General features: G+C 54.3%; 8 protein-coding genes across 8 annotated transcripts; 4 read left to right on the top strand and 4 right to left on the bottom strand.

Annotated features, from left to right (window-relative positions):
* Positions 1-140: 140 nt before the first annotated feature.
* NCS57_00113500 (uncharacterized protein) lies at positions 141-647 on the top strand (the record flags this gene model as incomplete). Its single annotated transcript, XM_053051207.1, has 1 exon — positions 141-647. The coding sequence occupies one exon, from the start codon at positions 141-143 to the stop codon at positions 645-647; it is 507 nt and encodes a 168-aa protein (XP_052919722.1).
* A 247-nt stretch (positions 648-894) lies between these two features.
* On the bottom strand, positions 895-2,389 carry NCS57_00113400 (G-PROTEIN-RECEP-F1-2 domain-containing protein; the record flags this gene model as incomplete). The annotated part of the gene is made up of 2 exons (XM_053051206.1): positions 895-1,635; positions 1,694-2,389. The coding sequence occupies 2 exons, from the start codon at positions 2,387-2,389 to the stop codon at positions 895-897; spliced, it is 1,437 nt and encodes a 478-aa protein (XP_052919721.1).
* Positions 2,390-4,965: 2,576 nt separating this feature from the next.
* On the top strand, positions 4,966-7,476 carry NCS57_00113300 (Protein kinase domain-containing protein; the record flags this gene model as incomplete). Its single annotated transcript, XM_053051205.1, has 1 exon — positions 4,966-7,476. One exon carries the CDS (start codon positions 4,966-4,968, stop codon positions 7,474-7,476), a length of 2,511 nt encoding a protein of 836 aa, XP_052919720.1.
* A 210-nt stretch (positions 7,477-7,686) lies between these two features.
* On the bottom strand, positions 7,687-10,748 carry NCS57_00113200 (Telomere-reg-2 domain-containing protein; the record flags this gene model as incomplete). The annotated part of the gene is made up of 3 exons (XM_053051204.1): positions 7,687-9,383; positions 9,436-9,864; positions 9,917-10,748. The coding sequence occupies 3 exons, from the start codon at positions 10,746-10,748 to the stop codon at positions 7,687-7,689; spliced, it is 2,958 nt and encodes a 985-aa protein (XP_052919719.1).
* A 651-nt stretch (positions 10,749-11,399) lies between these two features.
* NCS57_00113100 (NEDD8-activating enzyme E1 catalytic subunit) lies at positions 11,400-12,949 on the top strand (the record flags this gene model as incomplete). Its single annotated transcript, XM_053051203.1, has 4 exons — positions 11,400-11,473; positions 11,530-11,628; positions 11,679-11,684; positions 11,737-12,949. The coding sequence occupies 4 exons, from the start codon at positions 11,400-11,402 to the stop codon at positions 12,947-12,949; spliced, it is 1,392 nt and encodes a 463-aa protein (XP_052919718.1).
* Positions 12,950-13,272: 323 nt separating this feature from the next.
* NCS57_00113000 (DNA-directed RNA polymerases I and III subunit RPAC1) lies at positions 13,273-14,531 on the bottom strand (the record flags this gene model as incomplete). The annotated part of the gene is made up of 2 exons (XM_053051202.1): positions 14,406-14,531; positions 13,273-14,352 (listed from the first exon to the last, which is right to left on the bottom strand). The coding sequence occupies exons 1-2, from the start codon at positions 14,469-14,471 to the stop codon at positions 13,273-13,275; spliced, it is 1,146 nt and encodes a 381-aa protein (XP_052919717.1). The 5' UTR covers positions 14,472-14,531.
* A 989-nt stretch (positions 14,532-15,520) lies between these two features.
* NCS57_00112900 (uncharacterized protein) lies at positions 15,521-15,886 on the top strand (the record flags this gene model as incomplete). The annotated part of the gene is made up of 2 exons (XM_053051201.1): positions 15,521-15,669; positions 15,727-15,886. The coding sequence occupies exons 1-2, from the start codon at positions 15,653-15,655 to the stop codon at positions 15,884-15,886; spliced, it is 177 nt and encodes a 58-aa protein (XP_052919716.1). The 5' UTR covers positions 15,521-15,652.
* A 335-nt stretch (positions 15,887-16,221) lies between these two features.
* Positions 16,222-20,850, bottom strand: NCS57_00112800 (uncharacterized protein; the record flags this gene model as incomplete). Its single annotated transcript, XM_053051200.1, has 3 exons — positions 16,222-19,949; positions 20,004-20,658; positions 20,749-20,850. 3 exons carry the CDS (start codon positions 20,848-20,850, stop codon positions 16,222-16,224), a joined length of 4,485 nt encoding a protein of 1,494 aa, XP_052919715.1.
* Between the last annotated feature and the right edge of the window lie 663 nt (positions 20,851-21,513).

The raw sequence follows: 21,513 nt of genomic DNA, 5'->3' as shown, positions 1-21,513 counted from the left end.
GTTACAGTTACTGTATCATCCCGCAATCAACACACCAAAACGCCCGCGCAAAACCATAACCAGCCCTCCCTCCAACAGCTGCAGCCACATGAGCTTTTCACCACTTCCGTGACGCCTCTTTATTTCTTCTCGAGGAAAACATGTTCCGGACTACGGCCCAGATCCGGCACGTCTCAGCCATCCCCGCTGGCATCCCAGCGTCCAAGGGTGTCGAGATGCTGCACGACCACGAGTTCTTCATCAAGTGCGACCCTCACATGATCAAGTACGAGGCTCTGCAGACGTCCCAGGATCCGGCGCCTGCACCTCCTCCCGGGGGTCAGCCCGTCGTCGCCTCGCCCAAGTGCTATTCAATCACAGACAGGGTGCATGCCCTGCCGGCGGGCCTCTGGGACTCCGACGTTGTCAGCAATGCAGAGTTCTTTAACCTTGAGAGGGGGGTCTTCATCCGTATGAGAGGTCCGATGGGCATGGTACTGGAGACGGTGTGGCAGATCGAGGAGGCAGAAGATGGGAGGTGCGAGATCGTCGAGGATGTCGTCATTGCATGTTCTAGATTGCTTGTGGGTGTGGTCAAAGGTTCGTGCGAGGATGGGTGGAAAGGGGTGCATGGCAAGATGGTCGAGAGGCTAAAGGGATCTTCGTGACACCAAGTAAGCTTATCCAGACAGTGTGTGCGGTGTGGTAGAAGGCTTCACAGGACTTGTTTTATAGAGATGTCTTGATAGAAATGCTTAGATTAAAAGACTAGATCTTGGCTATGGTATGATCCAAGAGTACAGAATGTTGGGTATCTAGGTATGTATGGATAGGTGTTCTCGGTCTATATACAGCATGTCTCGGTACCCTCAATCAAATAATGAATGGGGTCTGAGCGAGTCACAAAGGCCTGCCCTAGAAACTCCTCATGACATGCTTCTCTCCGCTGCTCAGCGATGGAGTCTGGCTCATCGACGGGTCAGGGAATCTCGGATCTCTATCCTTGTCCGCCTCAATTTCCACCGCCACGGACGTGACCACATCCATCTGGATGGCTATCTCGTTGCGTGCTGCACTCCTCAGAGACTCCTGGCTGATGGTCCGGGTGCGCAGGGCTCCTGATACCTTGTCAGACCTGCTCCCCAGTCGTTGCCACCATCCCCCAACTCCGCCGGAATGGGACTCTCCGCCTTGGATCCAGACAGTGTTGCCGTATCGGTTGGCAGGGGTACGCATAAAGGCAAAGGTCTCGAGGCCCGTGTCCTCAATATCGACATCGTCTTTGGAACCGAAAACAATGGCGTGTCGGGTCGTGCCGAACAGCAGACAATCAAAGGATCCGTTGCTGGCGATGAGGGTTCCAGCGAAGCAGTAGTATCCCATAGGAACGTGGGCGCCAGCCATGGTGGCGATACGGCCGAGGGCGAGAGGAAGAGTACACATGACGTAGATCAGAGGGTACACAAGGAAGGCCGGGTTGTGGTTGAACCTGACTCGGGTGTTATTCGAGCCGTCTTTTTCTGCGGTCTCCTTGGCCTGTCGTCTAAGCGATATGTATATGGCGATGTAGAGAACACTGGTTGTGACGAGAGAAAGGAAAATAAAGAGGTAATGAGTGAGAAGTCGAAGATTTTCGTAGGCGTCGTTAATCCAGCACTTGAACCGTGTTAGTATAGTAGCAATCGATGAGTGACCTCCTTAACAGGAGACTTACCCATGGGCCTGCGCGAACATAGTAACCCCCGACATTCCTGCCATTATTTGTGGCCAGCAAAGGGATAATGGCTAGCGAGTAGACAAATATCCATATGGCTACAATGACTGCATACAAGATCCTTTGGGGTGGTCGATAGTCTTTGACGACGGAGAGATATGTGTGGACGGCAATGGCTGTAATGAACAAACTAGATGACAAGTCCCCGTTGGAATCAAAGAGACCCTGAACAAAGCATGTAGGAGTGTTGATAAAGATGCCGCCTCTCTGGATCCAGGTAACGCTCAGAAGAAAGGCAGCGCCCTGGTGCATATCGGCGATGATGAGGTTGAAGACGAGGATGAGGAACTGGTTGGGAGGGCTGTTTCCGGCAGCCTTGATGCGCTCGGCGCTCTGGCCGTGTACTGCCCTCGAAGACTGCCCCTGAGGCCCAAACGGCCCCTCCTGATAAGTAAAGTCGGTCACGGGTTCAGGGTCGGGGATGTTTCTCGCGATGTTGTCGGCGCGAGTCTTCTTCTGGATGTGCCATGCCAGGAGTTTGTAGGTCAAGTATAGAAAGAGAGTTGAGGCGAGGAGGAAGGAGAGCAGAGCAAAGACGGAGATGGCGATGAGACCGTTGCGGAGGCTGGCTGGCAGAGGCGCGATGGACTCGCTTTCCGAGTGCGCCTTCAAGTACTCTTCACCTACGGTTGCCATGATGATGGTGGTGATGCTGCTGGGCTTCGGGCTGCATGGAGTCCGGCAGTCATCAGGAAGGAGATGGGAAACTGAATGATGGATACTGAAGATAGATACAGACCAAAAGGGCCAGGGGATTCAAGCCTCGACATGGAACAAGCTTCTTTTTGAGGATCATCACCTACTACGTACTGTAATACTTGAACGACCCTGAGCGTGGGATCCAGCCCTCATGCGCCGTCCCACCTCCCGGGCAGGACTAGCTACAGTAAGGTAGCTGCCGTATCGGTAGTAGCATTTCAGAGGCCCTTCGATCCAACAGTTCGCGCCAGATGTAAGCCGAGCATCCGATGATGAGGCGAGGTGTGGCTCGAGCCTATCACGGACGCCATCAAGGACGCACCGTTCAGCACTCTCGCACACTCCCAGCCAGGGGGATCGATGCAGATGCAGGTACTGACTCGTGAATCTCAAAGGAAAAAGGGGGGCACGGACGTGGAGAATGAGATCGGCGTCGCGGGGAGTCGAGGCTAGGGGCCGGGCTTTGACGGGACTAGCCAAGATGACCGCGATCTTGGGAGTGATGGCTTAGATGGAGAGGCTTTCCGTTGGGAGCTTGTTTAGTAGAGGGCTTTTTGCTTGTGATGAGGGAGATGAATACATGACGTCAACCCGAACAATGTCGGGACCTACCGCCGATGTGTGTTTCAACGATTCGAGTCGATATTTGTCATGCTCGTAGTGGTTTCGATGGTCTCGGTATTGCTTCCAACTCTGATATCATCTTCAGGCCGCACTACCCAGCACCTTGGAATGGGTCAGATGGGCCATACCAGCAGAAACCAGTCAAACCGCCGAGAGGTGATCGACGGATAAAGCCTCGCCCCTCGATTAGTAACCACCGAGAGCAGGCTCGCTCATTCCGAGCTGGCACCAACGGTTGGCGTTTGCTTGGTGTTGGCCAAGTCCGTTCAGCTGGGACCAAAAAACCGCCAGCCATTAGAAGCTCTCGAATGTGAGCCCCCTTTCTCTTCTGTTTCAAGCCTTGTCCTTCTGGGGAAGGCGGCTGCAGGTGTGCTTTGACGCTGAACAGAGGCTGTTGGTGGCCATGACCGCGGACTTGTTTCGCAGCCCGTGGAAATAAAGGCGCACCTTGACAACAAGGGGGACCAGTAGCCCGAGACATTTGCAGAATGCCGTTTGTCAGTTCATGTGGCGATGAGCTCGAGATTCGATAAACGTCGCGATCAAACAGACTTCTTTCAGTGTCATTCCGTGGCGCGTTGCCTCGGTCGGCGCACGGACAGCTTCTGTATCTGCAAGCCTCGGCATCGTTCTTTGGCGAAGTGACCGATTCTAGTTGTTTAGTTGACGGCGCCATCGCGCACTGGACTATTGGGCCCTCTTTATCGGCCGAATCCCCAGCCCCTGGGACCGGTCGGCGAACGAGATCCCGGGTCGGCGTGGTCTTCAAATGTCCGGTCTTTATCGGGGTACTGTATGCTTGTCGATCCCCACCCACAGTTTTCTAATGGAAACTCTAGGCAGCGATGATCGCCCGTCTCAGCCCTGACTAGGCAGCTGCCTGCGATTCGACGAGAGTGATTGACATTGACGTGGGATCGTCAGGTTCTGTACTTCAATCCTCAGATTCAAGGCTTCATAGACGATGTGTCCGAGTATAAAAGAGCCCTCATGCTCCCCGACTCTGGCACTCTCTTCTTTCCTCCTCAGCTTCCTTTGCCATTCGGCTTAGATCAAGTGTAGTATCTGTTCTTGCACAGGTTAACCCCTGGCATGGGTTCATCGCCCTTCCAAACAAGTTGACTTAATTTTTTGCTTCGTCGGGGTTAAGCTCTTGGTTGCGCTTGCGTAGCCCGAGCCCGCCTCAGAGTGTCCTTGGTATCACACTGCCTCCAAGTGACGCGAAGTTTCTTTAGTTGGCTGCTTTTCATTGCACTTTTGCTGGTTACACTAGCGGTGCGAAGAAGGGCCTTTCGATAGTTGGCTGGGCTGACTCATGCACTTGAAGAATTAGCTTGCGTGTTGGTTTCCAACTGTGGCATAGATGAATTGGGTAAAAGCACGAGAGAACTTAAAAAGTTGGTTGATTTTGATTCAGGCCAGACTGATAATGGAGGGGGACTAATACGTCAAATCCGAGCCAGGGGTTGCTTTGAAGACAATTCCCGTCCCATCGTCTTTGTTGTCTTCTATTGTACTGGCACACTCACTAGCCACCCTGACTTGTCCCGCACCGCCACATCCCCCGCCCATTGGCTACCAGGATGGCGGCTGCTGTGACGCGAGGCTCGTGCGTGCCGTGTCAGACACTGAACGACAAGCGTCAAGTGGCCCCTTTCCAACATGTCCAACGATCTCAGTTTCAACACCACCCATCTTCGCTTCTCGTTTTCTGGTCAAGGATCACGGCCGCCCAGTTTAGCGACACGTGATCAGGCTAAGGATACCATGACGTGAACCAAACGGTCCTTCCCCAAGCTCTCTAGTCCCGCCAAACGCCCCAAGCCCAAGTCCGTCTTCTCCCCGGCTCAGGCAGCTCAGCCCCAGACGGGCACCAAGATCCCATCAATATGGCGTCGCTCCAGGTTAGAGGCCCGGACTTCTCCGTCACCAAGCAAAAGGCCATCGAGGATGCCAAGAAGATGCAAAAGCTCGTCACCGAGCAGTGCTCAAAGACCGGAAAGGACCCCCCTGAGTACCGCCTATCGGAGCTCATCGGCAAGGGCAGCTTCGGCCGCGTCTACAAGGCCACTTCTCTAACAACAAACCAACTGGTCGCTGTCAAGATTATCGACATTGAGGAGAGTGACACTGCCATTCCCAACCCCAAGTTCGCCGACACATACAGCGACTTGCTCAAGGAGATCAGCGCCCTGAAGTTGTTGAGCGACACGGGCGCAAAGAACATCAATCATGTTATCGAGGCCCTGCCGGTAGGCCAGTCCATGTGGATGATCACAGAGTACTGCGCTGGAGGCAGTGTGGCCACCCTCATGAAGCCAACCTCACCCGGTGGTCTCCAAGAGAAATGGATAATACCCATCCTGCGCGAGGTGGCTGAGGCAGTCCACTGGGTACACAAGGAGGGCATCATCCACCGAGATATCAAGTGCGCAAACATTCTCGTCACCGAGGTTGGAGACGTTCAGCTCTGCGATTTCGGTGTCGCCGGTGTTATCGAGACCAAGTTTGACAAGCGTTCAACCGTCATCGGCACGCCGCATTGGATGGCCCCCGAGCTCTTTGATCCTGCTGCCTCGTACGGCACTGAAGTTGACATCTGGGCCTTTGGCGCCATGGTCTACGAGATTGCCTCGGGCTTGCCGCCTAATGTGGCGGCTGGCATGGATTTCAACAGGCTGGGCTCCTATCTGAAGCAACATATCCCTCGCCTTGAAGGTGATCGATATTCACCGGGCCTGAAGGACCTTGTGGCGTATTGCTTGGAGGACGATCCCAAGAAGCGCCCAACAATCGAGGAGGTTCAACATCATCGATACTTACATAACACGCAGGAGATGTTCCCGACATCTACTCTCGCACAGCTGGTTAAGGGTTACAAGTTGTGGGAAGCTAAGGGCGGAAACCGCAAATCTCTCTTCTCTGCAGGAGGAGCTCAAGGGCCGTCGGATTTCGCGCCGACAGGATACGAAAACGATGAGTGGAATTTTAGTACGACCGCTGCATTCGATCAACAAGTCCTTAAGATGGATAATGACCAAGCGGTCTATGATGTCTATGGGTCTAGTATCGACCTCAGGCAAGATGGCTACGACGATGCGTCGCGCACCCAGAAGCCAAAGTCGCGCCGACGTCCTCCGCCACATCTGCCTTCGGTTAAAGCGCCTCTGGAGAAGCTCTTTGATCCGAATACCATTTCGAACTATGAGGACAACTCCCGGGCGTACTATGGTCGTTTTCCTCCTCCCTCCCTAGACTATCCCCCTCCCCCTCCTCCCCCGGCTTCGGACTTGCCCCTGCGAGATGACTCGTCCCAGTCCCAGGGCGTGAGGGAATCTCTGATTGATCTTGACGCGTCTTTGGACGGGAGCAACCTCTCCGAGTTTGTTGATATGAACACCATCCGGGCGGGGGATCCTAGAGCATCGACAGACTATGACTTTGGCGATGTGTCTTACAACAAGCCGCCACTTAGTGATCCGGAACTAAACAACAATCGGCGGACTCAAGATTGGAAATTCCCATCCATGGCCCCGCCTGCCTCAGCGAACCCCGAGATGTTCAGGTTCCCCTTCAATGATGACCAGGGGCCGAGCACCAGCCGTCTCATTCACCCACCCACTGAGCCAATCCAACCGTCCTCTCAGTTTAATGATCTGGCAGTTCCTTCGCCAATAAACAACCGAGCGTCGTCAGGGAGTCTCATCGATTTGGATATGAGTCTGGCAGATCCTATCAATGATTATCCCCGACCGTCTACATCACACTCAGACGTGGGCTCGATAGCTGGCTCAGAAATGGGCGGAGCGAACCCGTTCGAGTTAGAGAAACACGCCTCTCTTTATGTGATGCCCAATACTATCCGGGAACCCTCCATCTATGTATCAGACGACTCGGAGTACGCCAATGCCATCGCGGATCTCTCCCTCAACGACACCCAACGGCACGATCCCCAGCCGTCATTCCAGCAACCACAACCGCTATTCCAAGCCCAGCAGCCACCGCCACAAGGGCCATCCCAACCCCCGCAAACAAACGGCAGCGAGAGGCCATACTCTTTGAGTGAATTCGTGGATACGGACCCCGAGTCATTCACCCCCCAGCCAACAACAATCGCTGAGATCCCCCGCCAACCGTCGCCTCTACAGGAGCCGCCACCATCGTTTCAAGACGATTACACCCGCTCGTTCCAGCAAAGGCCATTCCTTCCACCTGCCCCTACTGCGCCTTCACCCCAGGTGATGGAGGGCCAGGCGTCGTCTGAGCAGGTCAAGGAGGAACTTCGTCGAATGGCCATGAGCCTCAGCGACCATCTCAATCAGGCGAATACATATCTGTCAGGCCTGCCCATTCGTCGAGCGAGCACAACCAGGGTCGAGTCTATCGGCGACACACCTTGATCTACTACAGTTTGCATTATCAAGCCAGGATAGGGAGGAGAGATGATATAATTCGATCACACTCGGAATGAGTTTAGTAGCATCTTTGGGCCTTGGATCTGGGACGGATGCCGTCTTGCATGACATGACGTATGATCATGAATCTTAATCACGAATAGAATGCCTCAATAATAGTCTTGATCCCATCTCTGGCTTCTTTGTTTGGACTGCCTATTGAAACCCAATCATGTCTCCCATCAACAAAGCTTGATACTTCTCAATGGCCTCGCCCAACTTGATCAACACACCTGCAGCCAACATCTTGACCTCATTCTCCTCCCCACCGTCCTCTCCTCTCGTTCTCTCGAATACCATGGCTACCCACTCTCTCGTCTCCATCACCTCCCTGCCCTGCACTTCGCAGAGTCGACGCATGTCGCCACCGTTGACTTCTAAGAGTGAAGCCATGGCCACGAGCCATCCCTTCATAGCACCGAGATCGCCCAAGACATGTACCCTTACGCCGAGAAGCAGATCCCACAACTCCGCCGTCAGCTGAGGAAGTGAAAGTGTGGAAGGTCCCACGGCATGGACGATGATACCGAGAGTCTGCAGATACAGCGCCAGGAGTGCGGGATTGAGGATGATGGGCTTTGCAGAGCGGAGGGCGACCTGGAAGTGAGCCGTGAGCGGCGAGAAGAAGGACGACGCGAGGAGGGCGGCTGTAGTGTTGGGGATGGCGCGCACACGAGGCTTGAACTTGGTCTTGGACTTGTAACGTGCTGTGAAGCTCTGCAGCTTGAGGATATCAGGCCCCGTGTTGGCATCAGCAGCTTCTGCGGCTAGGGGGGCGAGGAAAGAGGATGTTAGGGATTGAGAGATGCTGTCAAGGGCATTGGGCGGAAGTGCCTTGAGCTGGGAGGCAGGGAGGACGTTGGTGTTGCTGTTACTGGCGGGTTCGAGGTAGAGCTGTTCCATCTTCTCAGGGAGTCGTTTGGATGGGAAAGCAGCAGCTGACTGATACTGCGATACTTCAAAGCCAGCTAGCTCACGCGCCGATAGACCGATGGTGATAAGAATCGAGGTTCGCTGAGAAAGGGAGTAGTCGCCCTCGAAAAAAGTGCGTGCGAACCAAGGTGCCATGGTCTTGGGTTGAGAGACTACCAAGGCAACCATACCCTGAAGCCGCAGATCTTGAAAGTCGTCCATCTCGAATTTGTCCTGTATGCCCACGAGCAGCCCAGCCAACTCGTCGGCATGGTAGCTGACCTCGGTGCCATAGTTCGCCTTGCGGCGAATGAGAACCGGGGCGGTTTGCAGGGCGAGCTTCTGCTTGTCGTACGACTCTGAGTCGCGGAAGAAGGTGATGAGGTCTCGAATGTAGACGGGAGGCTTTGGTCTGTTGCGCTCAACCAGCGTAGCATCGTCATCGGAATCCTCGGGGTCAGAGTCTTTGGAATAGGGAGCAAGATCGTCATCTTCTTCATCAGAAGAACCGATCTCCTCGATGATAGCCTTTGGCTTGACCTCGGCGATAAGAGGCTTCTTCTTCTGCTTTTGTTTCTTCTGCAGAGGTTTGGGTTTTGTCGTAGACTTCCGAGACTGGGTTAACGTCTCTGTTGCAGGATCTGATAGGATGGGCTCAATGGGTCCTATAGCATCAGAGACCTTTGTGAGGCTCTTGAGCTGCTGCGCCTCTTCGGTTTCCGTCTCTTCCATCTTGAAATCCAGTCGTTTCTTGTTGTCGTCGATAAGAGCCGAGAGGGATTCTCCAACAACTAGACCGAGGAACTGCGCCCTGGCCTGGCTAGAGCCGATTCTGTTGGAGATAGTGGTCATGTATGAGCCTGCCCGCATGAGCAGAGTCAGCTTGATGGGCGAAAGCCTGTGCACATAGCCAGCGGCGAGGAGCAAGATTTGAGTATGAACTGGAAATTGTTAACGCTTCAGATTCTACTGGTTTGGACAGGTGTGTCTTACCATCCTGCTGTAGTATTGCCGCATGCTTTATGTACAACTCATCTCCGAATTGTGCAAGAGACTTCTCCAAGACAGTAGTAATAGCATCTCGGTCCTGTGAAAGGGCAGCTATTACAGCACGGCGGATACCAATGCCATCACCAAGTCCAGCACCAGATGATGAGGCGCACCAGTCTATCAGGATATTCTTTCTCGTCTCATTGTCCAGGGCTAGTTGCTTGATTATGTTTGCAGCTGCAGAGACTTTCTCGTCGGAAGATGTGTCGCCGAGGTCTAGGTGGCCGAGATGCTTCTGGGAAATATGCTGGAGAACAAGATGGAGGATTTTCTTGGATGATCGTGGCTGGCTGAAGGCCAAATTGACGAAATAACTTGGGGAAACACCTTTAGAAAGGAGAAGCCCATCAATGGCAATCTTGATGAGAGTTTCTAGGGCATGGTGAGCAAAAGAGATCAATATAGGCATGCTATACAATCTCACCTGAGTGATGAAGGGATAATGACTTCTGGAAGAGATCAGAGCAGAATGTTATCTCTTCTGCCCCGGGCGAGGACTTGACCCATGAAACAATGCTGTTTCCCATCCATCTGCTATACTCCAGTCCATCGGCTATCCGCTGACTCTCGTTACGCACTCGATCACGTCCGACAATCTCGAGGGCCTCAGCAGAGACGGACACGATCTGGCCGTTTGTGAGTAGAGAGCCAAGTTTCTGCGCCTGAACTCTCTGAAGACCCGCATTGGTAAGCTGCTTAACTGACGAGGCCCATATGTCGCGGATCGATTCGAAGCCACGCAGGAGAGAGGCCAGCATATCCAGGAGAATGCCGAGGTTGAGAGAAATATCGCTGCGCTTCTCCTCCTTTCCACCGAGCCGTGATTCTTGAATGAGAGCTCTGATCTGAGTCATGGTCGCGTTGAGACCTGTTGAGCTGCGGAGGCAGCGTAGCAGGAGCTCAACATGAGGTTCCTCTGACGAGCCATCGTGCTCGGGAGCTCCCTCGACAAGAAGCGTGTAGTAGTTTGGCACGATCTCGGAAACTAGAAGGTGCACGATGGCGGCGCTCTTCGGGTTTGGAGTTTGGAATGAGAAACCGTCGGACGCGGGCTTGTCGCCATTTAGGAATTCTAGGACTGCGACGAGAGTGTCGTAATCTGGCTGGCTCTTGAGAGCGTCCAAAGCTTCATCCGGAGTCGAGATGGAAGTGATCTTTTTATGCTCAATGGCCGGCTTCACTTCTGTGAGGAACTGTTGAGGCTCGTTTCGAGGTTTGAGATAGGTGGTGCTGACGGGGGTGAGTAGGTCGTCCATGGTGATGGTTGGCAAACCATATATCGATTATGCGCAACAAATGCCCGAGGTCTTTTAATGAGTTCTTAGAACCGGCTCATGCTGTATGGGGAGATAAATATTAAAATGCAAATAGAGTGCTGGAGTTGACAAAGTCAAGTTTACAAGCTGGAGCTGGTAACTGTGATACTAAGCTGGCTGGTGCCTCAGTGGGCTCTGGTGGGGTGTGAGCCTTCTGCAGCCACGAGCCGCCACAATAGAAGCTTCCACTGCAGGGACCTCGTGGAGCTGGGCTGTGCTACCAGGTTTGATTCTCAAAACTTATTCATATCAGTAGATTTAGGATCACAGTTATAGATCCGTTGGGAATTCAATCAAAACAATAAACAAACATGTTTTCCCTCTCTTTTCTCTGTCTTTTCCTATATTTAGTCGTCATTCCTTCCCGCTCCTGCCTGGTAAAGACCGTCAACCTGAGACAGTCAACCCCACATTCACCGACGCTCACCGAAGCTCACCGCGCCACCTGGAGCAATCATGATGCTCCCCGCGAACGCACGGATCCCCCAGATCTGTTCTGCCTTGTGCACCTCGACCATCTCCCCCATCTTACACCTCCTACACCTCATTTCCCCCTGGATCTTTAGAAAGCCTGATTGGAATCCTTAGGCCATGAGCGTCGATACTCTAGAACCTGCTGCTGCTGCGGCTCCGGCTTCAGCGGCCGACATTGAAGAGAGACGATGGTAAGGGAGCTAGCTACCTAGTCGACGATCCATCACCTGCTGACCGCAACCAAAAGGAAGTATCTCAACCACATCCGTCGAAATCCAGGCCCCTATACCGACCCCGATGCTACCGGTCCCGAGTTTCTCGAGCAGTTTGACAAGTTCAAGGTTCTGTAAGTCGTCCCGTCCGAGCTATCTAGAGCTATCGTGCTAACCTAGCCAGCGTCATGTCTGTCTATAACCCCCCGAGCTTCGATCCGTACTCGTACTGACTACAACAGCGGCGCTGGTGGCCTAGGATGCGAAATCCTCAAGAACCTCGCCATGTCGCGATTCAAAAACATTCACGTAATAGACATGGGTCCGTCCGCCACCCCCTCCACCGCTACTGACATGACCATCAGCTCACGGCGCTCTCCAGATACCATCGACATCTCCAACCTGAACCGACAGTTCCTCTTCCGCAAGTCCGATGTCGGCAAGTACAAGGCCGAGGTGGCCGCCGAGTTCGTGCAGAAGAGGGTCAAGGGCGTGTCCATCACGGCGCACAACAACCGCATCCAGGACTTTGACGAGGAGTTCTATAACCAGTTCCAGCTCATCATCTGCGGCCTGGACAGCATCGAGGCGCGTCGGTGGATCAACGCCATGCTGGTGTCCATCGCGGAGGAGGGTAAGGACCCCGATGCGATAAAGCCACTCATCGACGGCGGCACCGAGGGCTTCAAGGGCCAGGCCAGAGTCATCATACCATCCATAACCTCGTGCATCGAGTGCCAGCTGGACATGCACGCCCCACGTGCAGCTGTCCCGCTCTGCACCATCGCCTCGATCCCGCGCCAGCCCGAGCACTGCATCGAGTGGGCCCATGTCATTGCCTGGGAGCAGGAGAAGCCGTTCCCCAAGCTCGACAAGGATGATCCGGAGCACGTCACCTGGCTGTTCCAGAAGGCCCTGATCCGCGCCCAAGAGTTTGGCATCTCGGGCGTGACGTATTCCCTAACGCAAGGTACCATCAAGAACATTATCCCGGCCATTGCATCCACCAATGCCATCATTGCTGCCGCCTGCTGTAACGAGGCCTTCAAGATTGCCACTGGCTCGGCCCCATGTCTGGGATTCGAGTCCAACTATATGATGTACTCGGGGAACGACAGCATCTACACCTACACTTTCAAGCATGAGAAGAAGGATGACTGCCCCGTCTGCGGACGCCAAGCCCGCCCTCTCGAAGTCGACCCCAAGACTACTCTGCAAGACCTTATCGACTCGTTCGCTGTACGACCCGAAGCCCAGCTCAAGAAGCCATCCATCCGCGCCGAGAGCAAGACCCTATACATGCAGTTCCCCCCTGGCCTAGAAGAGCAGACACGTCCCAACCTGAGCAAGTCACTCAATGAGCTTGGTCTTGAGGAAGGGCAGGAAATTGTAGTAACCGACCCCGCATTCCCCCTCGAGTTCAACTTCTTCCTCAAGTTCAAGACGAGTTCCTGATTGGGGGTCAGGAGATAGACACGGCGTTTGGGATTTTTTTGGGCATTTTCGGGCGTTGGACATGATGATGCAGAAAAGACTATGACGACGCAGACACAACCAAGAATAGAGGAGTGAGCATCGATTGTCATGATGAAATGGAGAAGAAATGACTGGCGAAGATGAAGAAGGTGGTCATGGTATCATTCCTTTTTATCTAACCGTAGAGACCGCAAGAAAAAAGATGAAGCAGCAACAAGACAAGACGATTATGATACAGCCGCAATAGAGAACAACCTAAACAATCAAGACTCCCCAAGAACCATGCATGCTTGCCCTGTTGACTACCGCACCATGTTGACAACCTGCTGCTCGAGCTTCTTGCACTTGAGCTTGAGGTGCTTGACCGACTCGAGGAAAAGCTCGTCGCTGTCCCACTGCCCTGTGCTCTCGATGGAGAAGATGAAGTGATCTCTCCTCCGGCCCAGCTTGACCTTGCCCTCAAACTCCTCATGCCGTAGGACCTCGCGGCTGACCGTGTCCTTCATGGCATCCACCACCACGGCCTTGGTCTCGCCCTCGTGGCCCTCGTAACCGCTGCCAGCCTGCGCAGCCTCCTCGGCGGTGACGCGCTCAAGACCAATGACACCCTGGGGGAAGCACTTGGCAAACTTGTCGGCGTCGGCACCCAGGATGGGCTTGGTGATGGTGATGGTGGGCAGGAGGCGGTACGAGGCGGTCGCGACGGGGGAGAACTTGGCGTGGTCGGCGCCGATGCCCTTGTGCATGTGCATGGCGAGGTTGATGGTCTGGCGCGGGCGCAGCTTGGCGATGAGGATGTCCGGGTTCGTCGGGGCGATGGCGTCCTCCCCGCTAAAGTACTCGACCTGCCTCCCCGTGGGGACAAAGACGATGTCGCGGGCGTAGACGTGGGCGTTGTTGTAGGCCTTGAGGGGGTCGTTCTCGGTGGGAGAGGCGTCCGGGTTCACGGTGCACGTCACGTTGAGCTCGAGGCGGACCGTGTTGTAGTCGAAGCATCCAGAGAAGGGGTCCTCTCCGGGCTCGGGCTTCTTATACCACTTGAGGAAGTCGCGGAGGCCCTCCCGGCCGCCCTTGAAGGGGACGAGGCCGAGTCGGTGGGCGAGGACCTCATCCTGGATCACGGAGGTGTTGTTCTCGATGTAGACGTTCTCGACGGCGAGCGTGGGGATCTCGGCGAGGAGGATGCGGCGGAAGGCGTTGGCGAGCGAGGCGTCGATGCCGACGAGGGAGAAGGACGACAGGAACTGGTCGTTCTGGTGGAAGCCCACGGAGAAGCCCTCGCGGAACCGCTCAATGGTGAAGGCGGCGTCCTCGCCGGGGTGGTGTCCGGGGTAGTCGGTCGAAGAGATGTTGGTCACCGTCTCCTTGTTGATACCGACGGTCTGGCGCATGGAAAAGTTAGAACAATAATTTGAGAAGGATCAATTGACGTTACCTGGCGGCGCGCAGTTTCCTCCGCATCGGGAGCCCTCCTCCACGCAGCCTGCTGTGTGGGATGCATCTTGAAATCACTATGCGCTCGCGCGGGTTGGATATAGGTACAGACAGGTTGGAGTGAAGGGCTATGGCTGGTAGAGAACCAGAACCAAACAATTTTTTGAAGGGTGCCCCTCCTCGGTGAGCGGTGAAAAAATCAAGGTGAGCCAAGGTGAAGAAGGTCCCCACACAAAAGTTTGGGAAAGGAAGGAGCAGGAAAAAAAAGGGAGACCCACTGCAGCACGGCGCAGAGATGGCCCCACCCCGAGACCGCCGACCGGTGACCTGGCCTAAGCTTCGGTGGCTGTTCCATTGAAATGCGAAAGCGGACCGGCGCAGGAGAGCCCCACCAGAGGACGACCGGAGTTTTGAAAGCAGAGAAAAACGAATGGGCCGATTTACAAGACGAGCGTGAGTCGAGGGGCAGATGTCAAAATCATGTGGAGTGTGTGGGATGGAAAAAGTGCAATCAATCGCAGAATTGAATTATCAATACAAACTATGATAAGTGTCATGATTCATACTCGGCAGGTGTTGTGTTTGCTCTCATCAAGACCTGCGACTTCGGCCTCGCCTCTAAACAAGGAAAAACCATAGAGATCCCTGGGAAAGCAAGAAGCAGAGCCTCTCGCTTACACGGCCACAATTGCGGTGCGGTTCCTCCGTTGTCCAGCTCGCCGCTCACCGGGCCGGCCTCGTTGTCCAGGTTCAGATCAGCACATGCCCACACCCCCAGCATTCTCCGCGACCTGGACCCCTGGGCTGCGACTCGCTCTCCTCTCTCGGGCAAGGATCTCACGGACGAGCAACTGCGCAGCAGAAGGCGTCACGCGCACTCTGATCCCCCGCTGCAGAGCAGAGATTCCCCCATCGCTTCCCTGTCCGGGCAACCCGGACGACGTCAGTCCCGTGCCCAGCTTTCCAGTAGCCCATCCCTGTCCCAGCAGAGTACTACCTAGATGATGCCGGTCACACGTAGAGGCTCCCTTGGAGTCACCAGAACGTAACCGGTCCGGCCTTGGAGATTTCTGCCAGACTCCAAAACTATATAATGCCTGTCCAATTCCCTCTTGGTGTTCGATCTGCTTGTTCAATCCATCATCACCATCAAAGCAATCAATCAGCCTTGACAATCAAGACTCTCAAAGCCTCAATCAACTACACAACAAAAACCACAACCACAACCAACCCTCCACAGCCTTCAAGATGCTCTCCTTCGTCAAGTAATTCACCCCCACCTCAGCTCCAATCAAAACATTCGCAATACTAACAAAACTCAGCTACACTCCTCGAACCCACCCCGAGCACAAGAACAAGGACCACTGCCGGGTTCCTTCTACGCCTACGGCTGCTATCCCTCGCACCATGCCCACCGAGACCCCGGCTGTCGAGTCCAAGCCTGCCGTCCCTCGATCTACTCCCTCTACCACTACTTCTTGAGTCGACAATTCGGCTTCATACGCATCATGTATCTTAATTAATGTCTGGGGATGAATACCCATGGAGTCAGGTGTTTTTTGGGCCAAGCAATAGGAAAGAAGGAATTAATAAAAACCTCACATCATTTGATATCCTCAAACTACTTGTTTTCTTATCTCCAACAACTTGATTAACCCAGGATAAGTCCAGAATCCAAAGAATACATTAGCTGAGTGCTTCTCCCGACCAATTGATACACTATCTAAGCTCTAAACTACAGTTGCTTGGTTATTTCGTTTGTTTCATGTGCTATTCATCCTCAACTTCTCTCTACCCATATCCCAGTCTTCTTGCCATTATTCAATATCCTCCATGTTCCACACATTGACGCCTCTCTTCTCGACGCTCCCCTTGAGTTTCTGGAGAACTGCCTGTCTGCGCGCCCTCTTCTCCATCAGGTCGCCCTTCTCCTCCCGGCTGAAACCACTGAGCTTCTTGCGAGGGGGGGTGGCCCGCACCGACGCACCCAAGGAAACGCTGCCCGCGAAACTGTGGCGAAGAGTTCGCGCAGGCGTCGAATCAGGAGAGAACATGATGCTCTTCCTTGCCTGAGGTGTCATTGGGGATCCCTCTCGGCTCGAACCGCCCAGATGGATCTTGCGCAGCTGGTTCTCCAGGACGTCAATGTCTCCACTTCGCTTCTCAACCATGGCCGTCATCTTGGTGATGGTACGGATCACGGCGTCCACCGTTGGCACGCTTGTCTTGCCCTTGCCTGAAGCGCTCGAGACTGATGCAATTCGTGTCTTGAGCAGCGTCAGCGATTCTTCCGCCTCAGCAACAAGCTTCGAGAACTTGGCAAACTCCCGTCTGAGTTCGTTCTGCTGTGTTGCTTGCTCCGCACTCAGTGGCATAGACCGCGTCACTTCGGCCTGGTCAGGGTCCGTCCTGATCATGAGGATCTTCTTGAGATCTTCCTGCTTAGCCCGTAGGCGGTGCATATCTCTTGTCAGTTCGTGGCATGCGTCGAGCTTAGCTTCCAAGTCACGAACACGACCATCCTCAAGATCCGGGTACAGCTCGTTGTCCAGAACTTCCCCAAGCTCATCAATCTCGCAAAGAACCCAATCATCGGGATCCTCGAGATCATCCTTGGTTCGTCCGCCTTGCTTACATTCCTCAGTGTGACCCTTGATGAATGACTTGACAGTGCGCGCGTTGAGGCCGAGAGTGTCAATCATCGAGTTGATATCTCGATAGACTGCCTCGACTTGGCTTGGGATACTCTCCTTGGCGGGAGGTGCAACGTTGGAGTGAGCAACGAACTCATCTAGCGTCAAGCTGCCCTCAACCTCGGATGCGAGAATCTTCTGCACTTCGTCATCCTCTTCATCCACGAGTGGTTGGGTTTCCGCTGCCTCCTGTTTCGCCTTCAACTTCCGGTGCTGGACCATGAAAGGATCCTCCGGCGCGTTGGTATCCCTACTTGTGATAGAAGCCCCCATCTGAGACTGTCTGGGTCCGAGGATTTGCGATGCCATCCCGGGGGCGCTCACTGACCTCATAGCTTCCGACCTCATCACTCGGTTTGGTATAGCACTCCGAACCGGGCTAGGGGACCTGGGGCTGGTCGCAGTTGGGCGTGGGAACAAGGGAGCATTGCGGCTGATTTCGCCAAACAGGGGCCGGGATGATTCTTGGTTGGCCCTGCTGCTACCAAGGGCAGGTCCGCCCAGACCACCAAACGAGCTTTGAGGGGTGAAACCAGGCGTGGGGGTTAGGCCACTGACGCTTGGGCTCAGATCTTTGGCAACGTCGATACCACTACCTTCGGAGCCATCGTCGTCATCCTCATCCTCATCCTCATCCTCATCCTCCAGATCACTCTCATCCTCAGTTGACTCGGGAACAGAGGGCACAAAGGAAGGCTCCTTTGAGGGGGCCTTGGGAGCAACAAAATCGGGAGGCAACGGAGCATCGTTTGGTTCCGCAGCGGGCTTCTTTGCTGGCTTGGTAAAGTCTGGTGGCAAGGGGGCACTTAGTGCAGCCGTCGACTTTTCTGAGGGCTTGGACACATTGACAAAGTCGGGCGGCAGTGGGGCGTCTGTTGAGTCTGCAGGCTTGCTCGTCTTCTTCGTCGACAGAAAGTCTGGCGGCAAAGGAGCTGCTTCGGGTTTAGCAGGAGCTGTCGCCACTGCGAATGGATTAGAAGGAGCAGCAGAAGTAGCCGATGAAGAAGACGAATCGCCGAGAGGAAAGGCAGTCCTGCTCGTGGTATCAGGAGGCAGGGGAGCGTCTTGTTCCACTTTGACCTTTGGTGTGTCCGCATCAGGGACTGACTTTTGTCCGAAAATCCCTGTATATCCAGTCGTCTTGGCCGCCGTTTGTGGAGTTCCAAATATGCTTGCCTTGGGCGTGTTTTGCTGTGATCCAAATAGACCTCCAGGCTTGGGCGTAGCGGATGAGGATCCAAACAAGCCACCGGGCTTTGGAGTTTCTGTCTTGGTTCCGAAGAGAGTCGACGAACCAAACTTGGAAGGCTGTCCAAAGACAGAGCTTTGGGGGGCAGGCGAGGTAGGAAACCCAAACTTGGATGGTGCTGGAGTAGTTGTCGGGGTGGTAGATTCGGGGCTCTGGGGCGTAGGAAATAACGAGCTTTTGGGTTTAGCAGGAGTCTCTTGAGGCGTCTCAGCAGCAGTATCCATATCATCATCCTTCGCCGCGGATGTAGTGATGGTGGGTTTGCTAGCAGCGTCGTTAAGAGCAGAGCCAAATCCACTTCCAAACATGGAGGATTGTCCACTTGGTTTAACATCGTCCTTGGCAGATCCATCCGGCTTGAATGAACTCTGTAGCTTGAAAGGAGTGGAGCCGAATGGATTGCTGGAAGGTTGATCTGGCTTGGATGGGAAAGCTGTCTCGGTTTTAGAGGTAGAGGCAAAAGGACTTGCTGCTGGCTTGTCTCCGCTGCCAAATACACTGCTGCTGGTGTTATTGTTAGAAACAGAAGCGAAGCCGCTTTGGCTGGCGAAACCAGCAAATCCCCCAGAGGCGCCTGATTGGTTAGATGAGGCTGCCTTGCCAAAGGGGCTAGTGTTGTTGTTGTTATTCGCAAAACTCGAAAAGCCAGACTGTCCAAAAGCAGGAGTTGATCCCGTTCCACTTGATGCAGCCGCCCAAGGGGAGCTCTTCGCGCCCAGCTGTGACGACTGTCCAAAGCCAATAGCGCTGGGCTTGCCGAAAGCTGGTGCGGAAGAGGGTGCTGCGTTGCTGAAGCCGCTCGATCCAAACACAGCACCACCCGTGCTGGGGGCTGCGGCGCCGGAGCCTCCTGAACCCCAGAGCGAAGGCTTCTGTCCGAGTTGAGAGGACGAGCCAAAAGCAGGAGCGGCAGCTGATGAGCCGAAGGTGGAGGCGTTACCAAACGGAGATGCAGAAGGTGCTGCTGCCGCGGGAGCCGCCTGAGCTGGTGCAGGGGCAGCAGAGCCCTCTACGGCAGTTAGGTGAGGATAGGATGTACCTTGCCTGATGGAGTCGTTGTAGACTACCCACCACGCGCATAGAATACCCTCATGTGTCAGAACCCAAAATCCAGGAAGGGGCCCTGGTGATTCCTCCAGCTCAACATCCGAAGGGATGGGCTTATAGACCTTTTCCGTGCCAGACAAGTCCAGCGCAACGCCCACGGGTGTTGAGTCATCCATGGAGTCGGTCATAGGGAGAGTCGGTCTCTTGGTGTCATCCAAGAACTCAGTCGTAGTGAAAACACCGGTGATGGAGTCGGCCGGTTTATCGGTAGCCAAAGCGGTCTTGGATCGACTCAATACACCCATCTCAGTAGCAGCCGTAGAAGAGACGATGAGAAGGTCCTGGAGAGCTGGTGGGAAATCCCGGAGTCGTAGAATAGTGTGGTGGGGAGTCTTTTCTGAACCAAAGGGCTCAACGGGATCCGTTAGCTTTTGGAAGTTGAAAGATGATGGCGGTTGGCGCGTGATGATGTGGTAAATGGATGTTGGTGGAGACTCGTTGTTCGATGTGTGAATAGACAGGAAGAGATTGTTTTCCAGCCAAGTAAGAGATGATACTATCAGGGTGTTAGCCTTACTGAGGTCTTGTCAGATGTCTTGACATCGCTTACCGTGAAAGTCGCCCATGTTAGGGGGCTTGGGGATCTCCCCCTTAGCCTCACCTTCCGGTGTCATCTGAGCTATTGTGCCATCACCCAATCCCGCGCACAGCTGTTTGCCCTTGGAGCTCCAGCTGATACAGCTGACCTGGTTCTTGAGAGGGTTGCTGATCTGACGCTCCTTCAGATTCGCCATGTGCAAGTTGCCGCCGTTGGTTACAATGGCACACAGCTCAGCCTTCTCAGGTGTCGGGTTCGGGATCATAGCTCGAAGGGTTTCGCCATTCGTCGACAGCTCAAAGGCAGAGTTTGTCGAGCCTGAGAGGAGGCTCTGCACTTCGTAAACGGCCAATCCACCACCAGATTCCGCTGAGAGAATCAGGTAGTTCTCGTCTGCGGTAAAGGCGAGTTGCGACACCCGCATGGGCATCGCAATCTTGAGCTGAGGCTCGAATGCGCGAATGTCGGAGTCGCCATTCTTTTCTGATTCGAATGCTTTTCGGACGGATTCAGTGGTGGCGATGATGACCTGGTCGGGTCCGGCAGCAGCGACAAGACCCTTTCGCGAAGCAACACTCAGGAGCGACGCGGTTGAAGATGGAAGAGATGACCAGGCAGAGGTCAGACGAACTTTGGCGTCGCCGGCGATGGTAAGAAAGCCTAGATCCTGTGTTTGGCGCAAGTGGTTAGCATGGCCTCAATGGGCGAGCAAAACAAATCCAGCCTCAAGATGCCATCAACACAAGCGCAAACTCACCTCTGTCTGGATAGTCTCCAAATCAGGACCTGAAGTAAGCCCTCCTGCTCCACCGGCGCCCCCAAGCATGGAGTTTCCAGAGTTACCGAAGCCGAAAGCCATGACTGTAGCAGAGTAGCCGGCCTTGACTTGGAGAAGAGGACCCAGAGTTCAATAAATTTGCCCTTCGCATGGGAGTGGGCTGGGAAGACCGGGGGAGCTTTTGCTTTGCTTTCGCGCAAGGCTTAGGCAGGCGGTGGTAGGCCAGGGGACGTGCTCAGTGCGAGCGCCAGTAAATAATCGTGATTGGCCAGCTGAAGCGCCAGGAGCCCAGCAAGCAATGGATCGAGACGGATGGTTAACCAGAATCTGGGGCGCGTTGTCGATGATGTCCAAAGAAGAACAAAGTGAGTGTGAATTGGGACGAAGATATTGTTCCACGACGAGATTCGCAACTGCTTGCTTCAAAGAGTTCGCCTCGCCTCGACTGGTGACTTTTTGGAGCTTTATCATCACGTGCCGAAGCTCGAGCCACCGCCAACTACCAGCCTCTACCTGCGCGCCACAGCCCAATCAGAGCGTGTCCCTGGGGTAGCTCAACGACGTGCCTCTGCCTCTGGAAGGCAGCTTTTAGCCTCGTCATCAGCTCTGCCTTGTTAACCTCAACTCGTCGCTGTGAACCACGTCCCAACCACAAAGATACCCCCGAACGACTGTCCCAACCTGCGATACCGTGCCCGTTTATAACGCCTGGAATTACGCATAAATTGAGATATTGAATCGGGG

The sequence above is a fragment of the Fusarium keratoplasticum genome, chromosome 1, assembly GCF_025433545.1.
Source record: "Fusarium keratoplasticum isolate Fu6.1 chromosome 1, whole genome shotgun sequence".
Lineage (NCBI taxonomy): Eukaryota > Fungi > Ascomycota > Sordariomycetes > Hypocreales > Nectriaceae > Fusarium > Fusarium keratoplasticum.
Note: the sequence above shows the minus strand (reverse complement) of the source record. Positions and strands in the feature narration are given on the sequence as shown.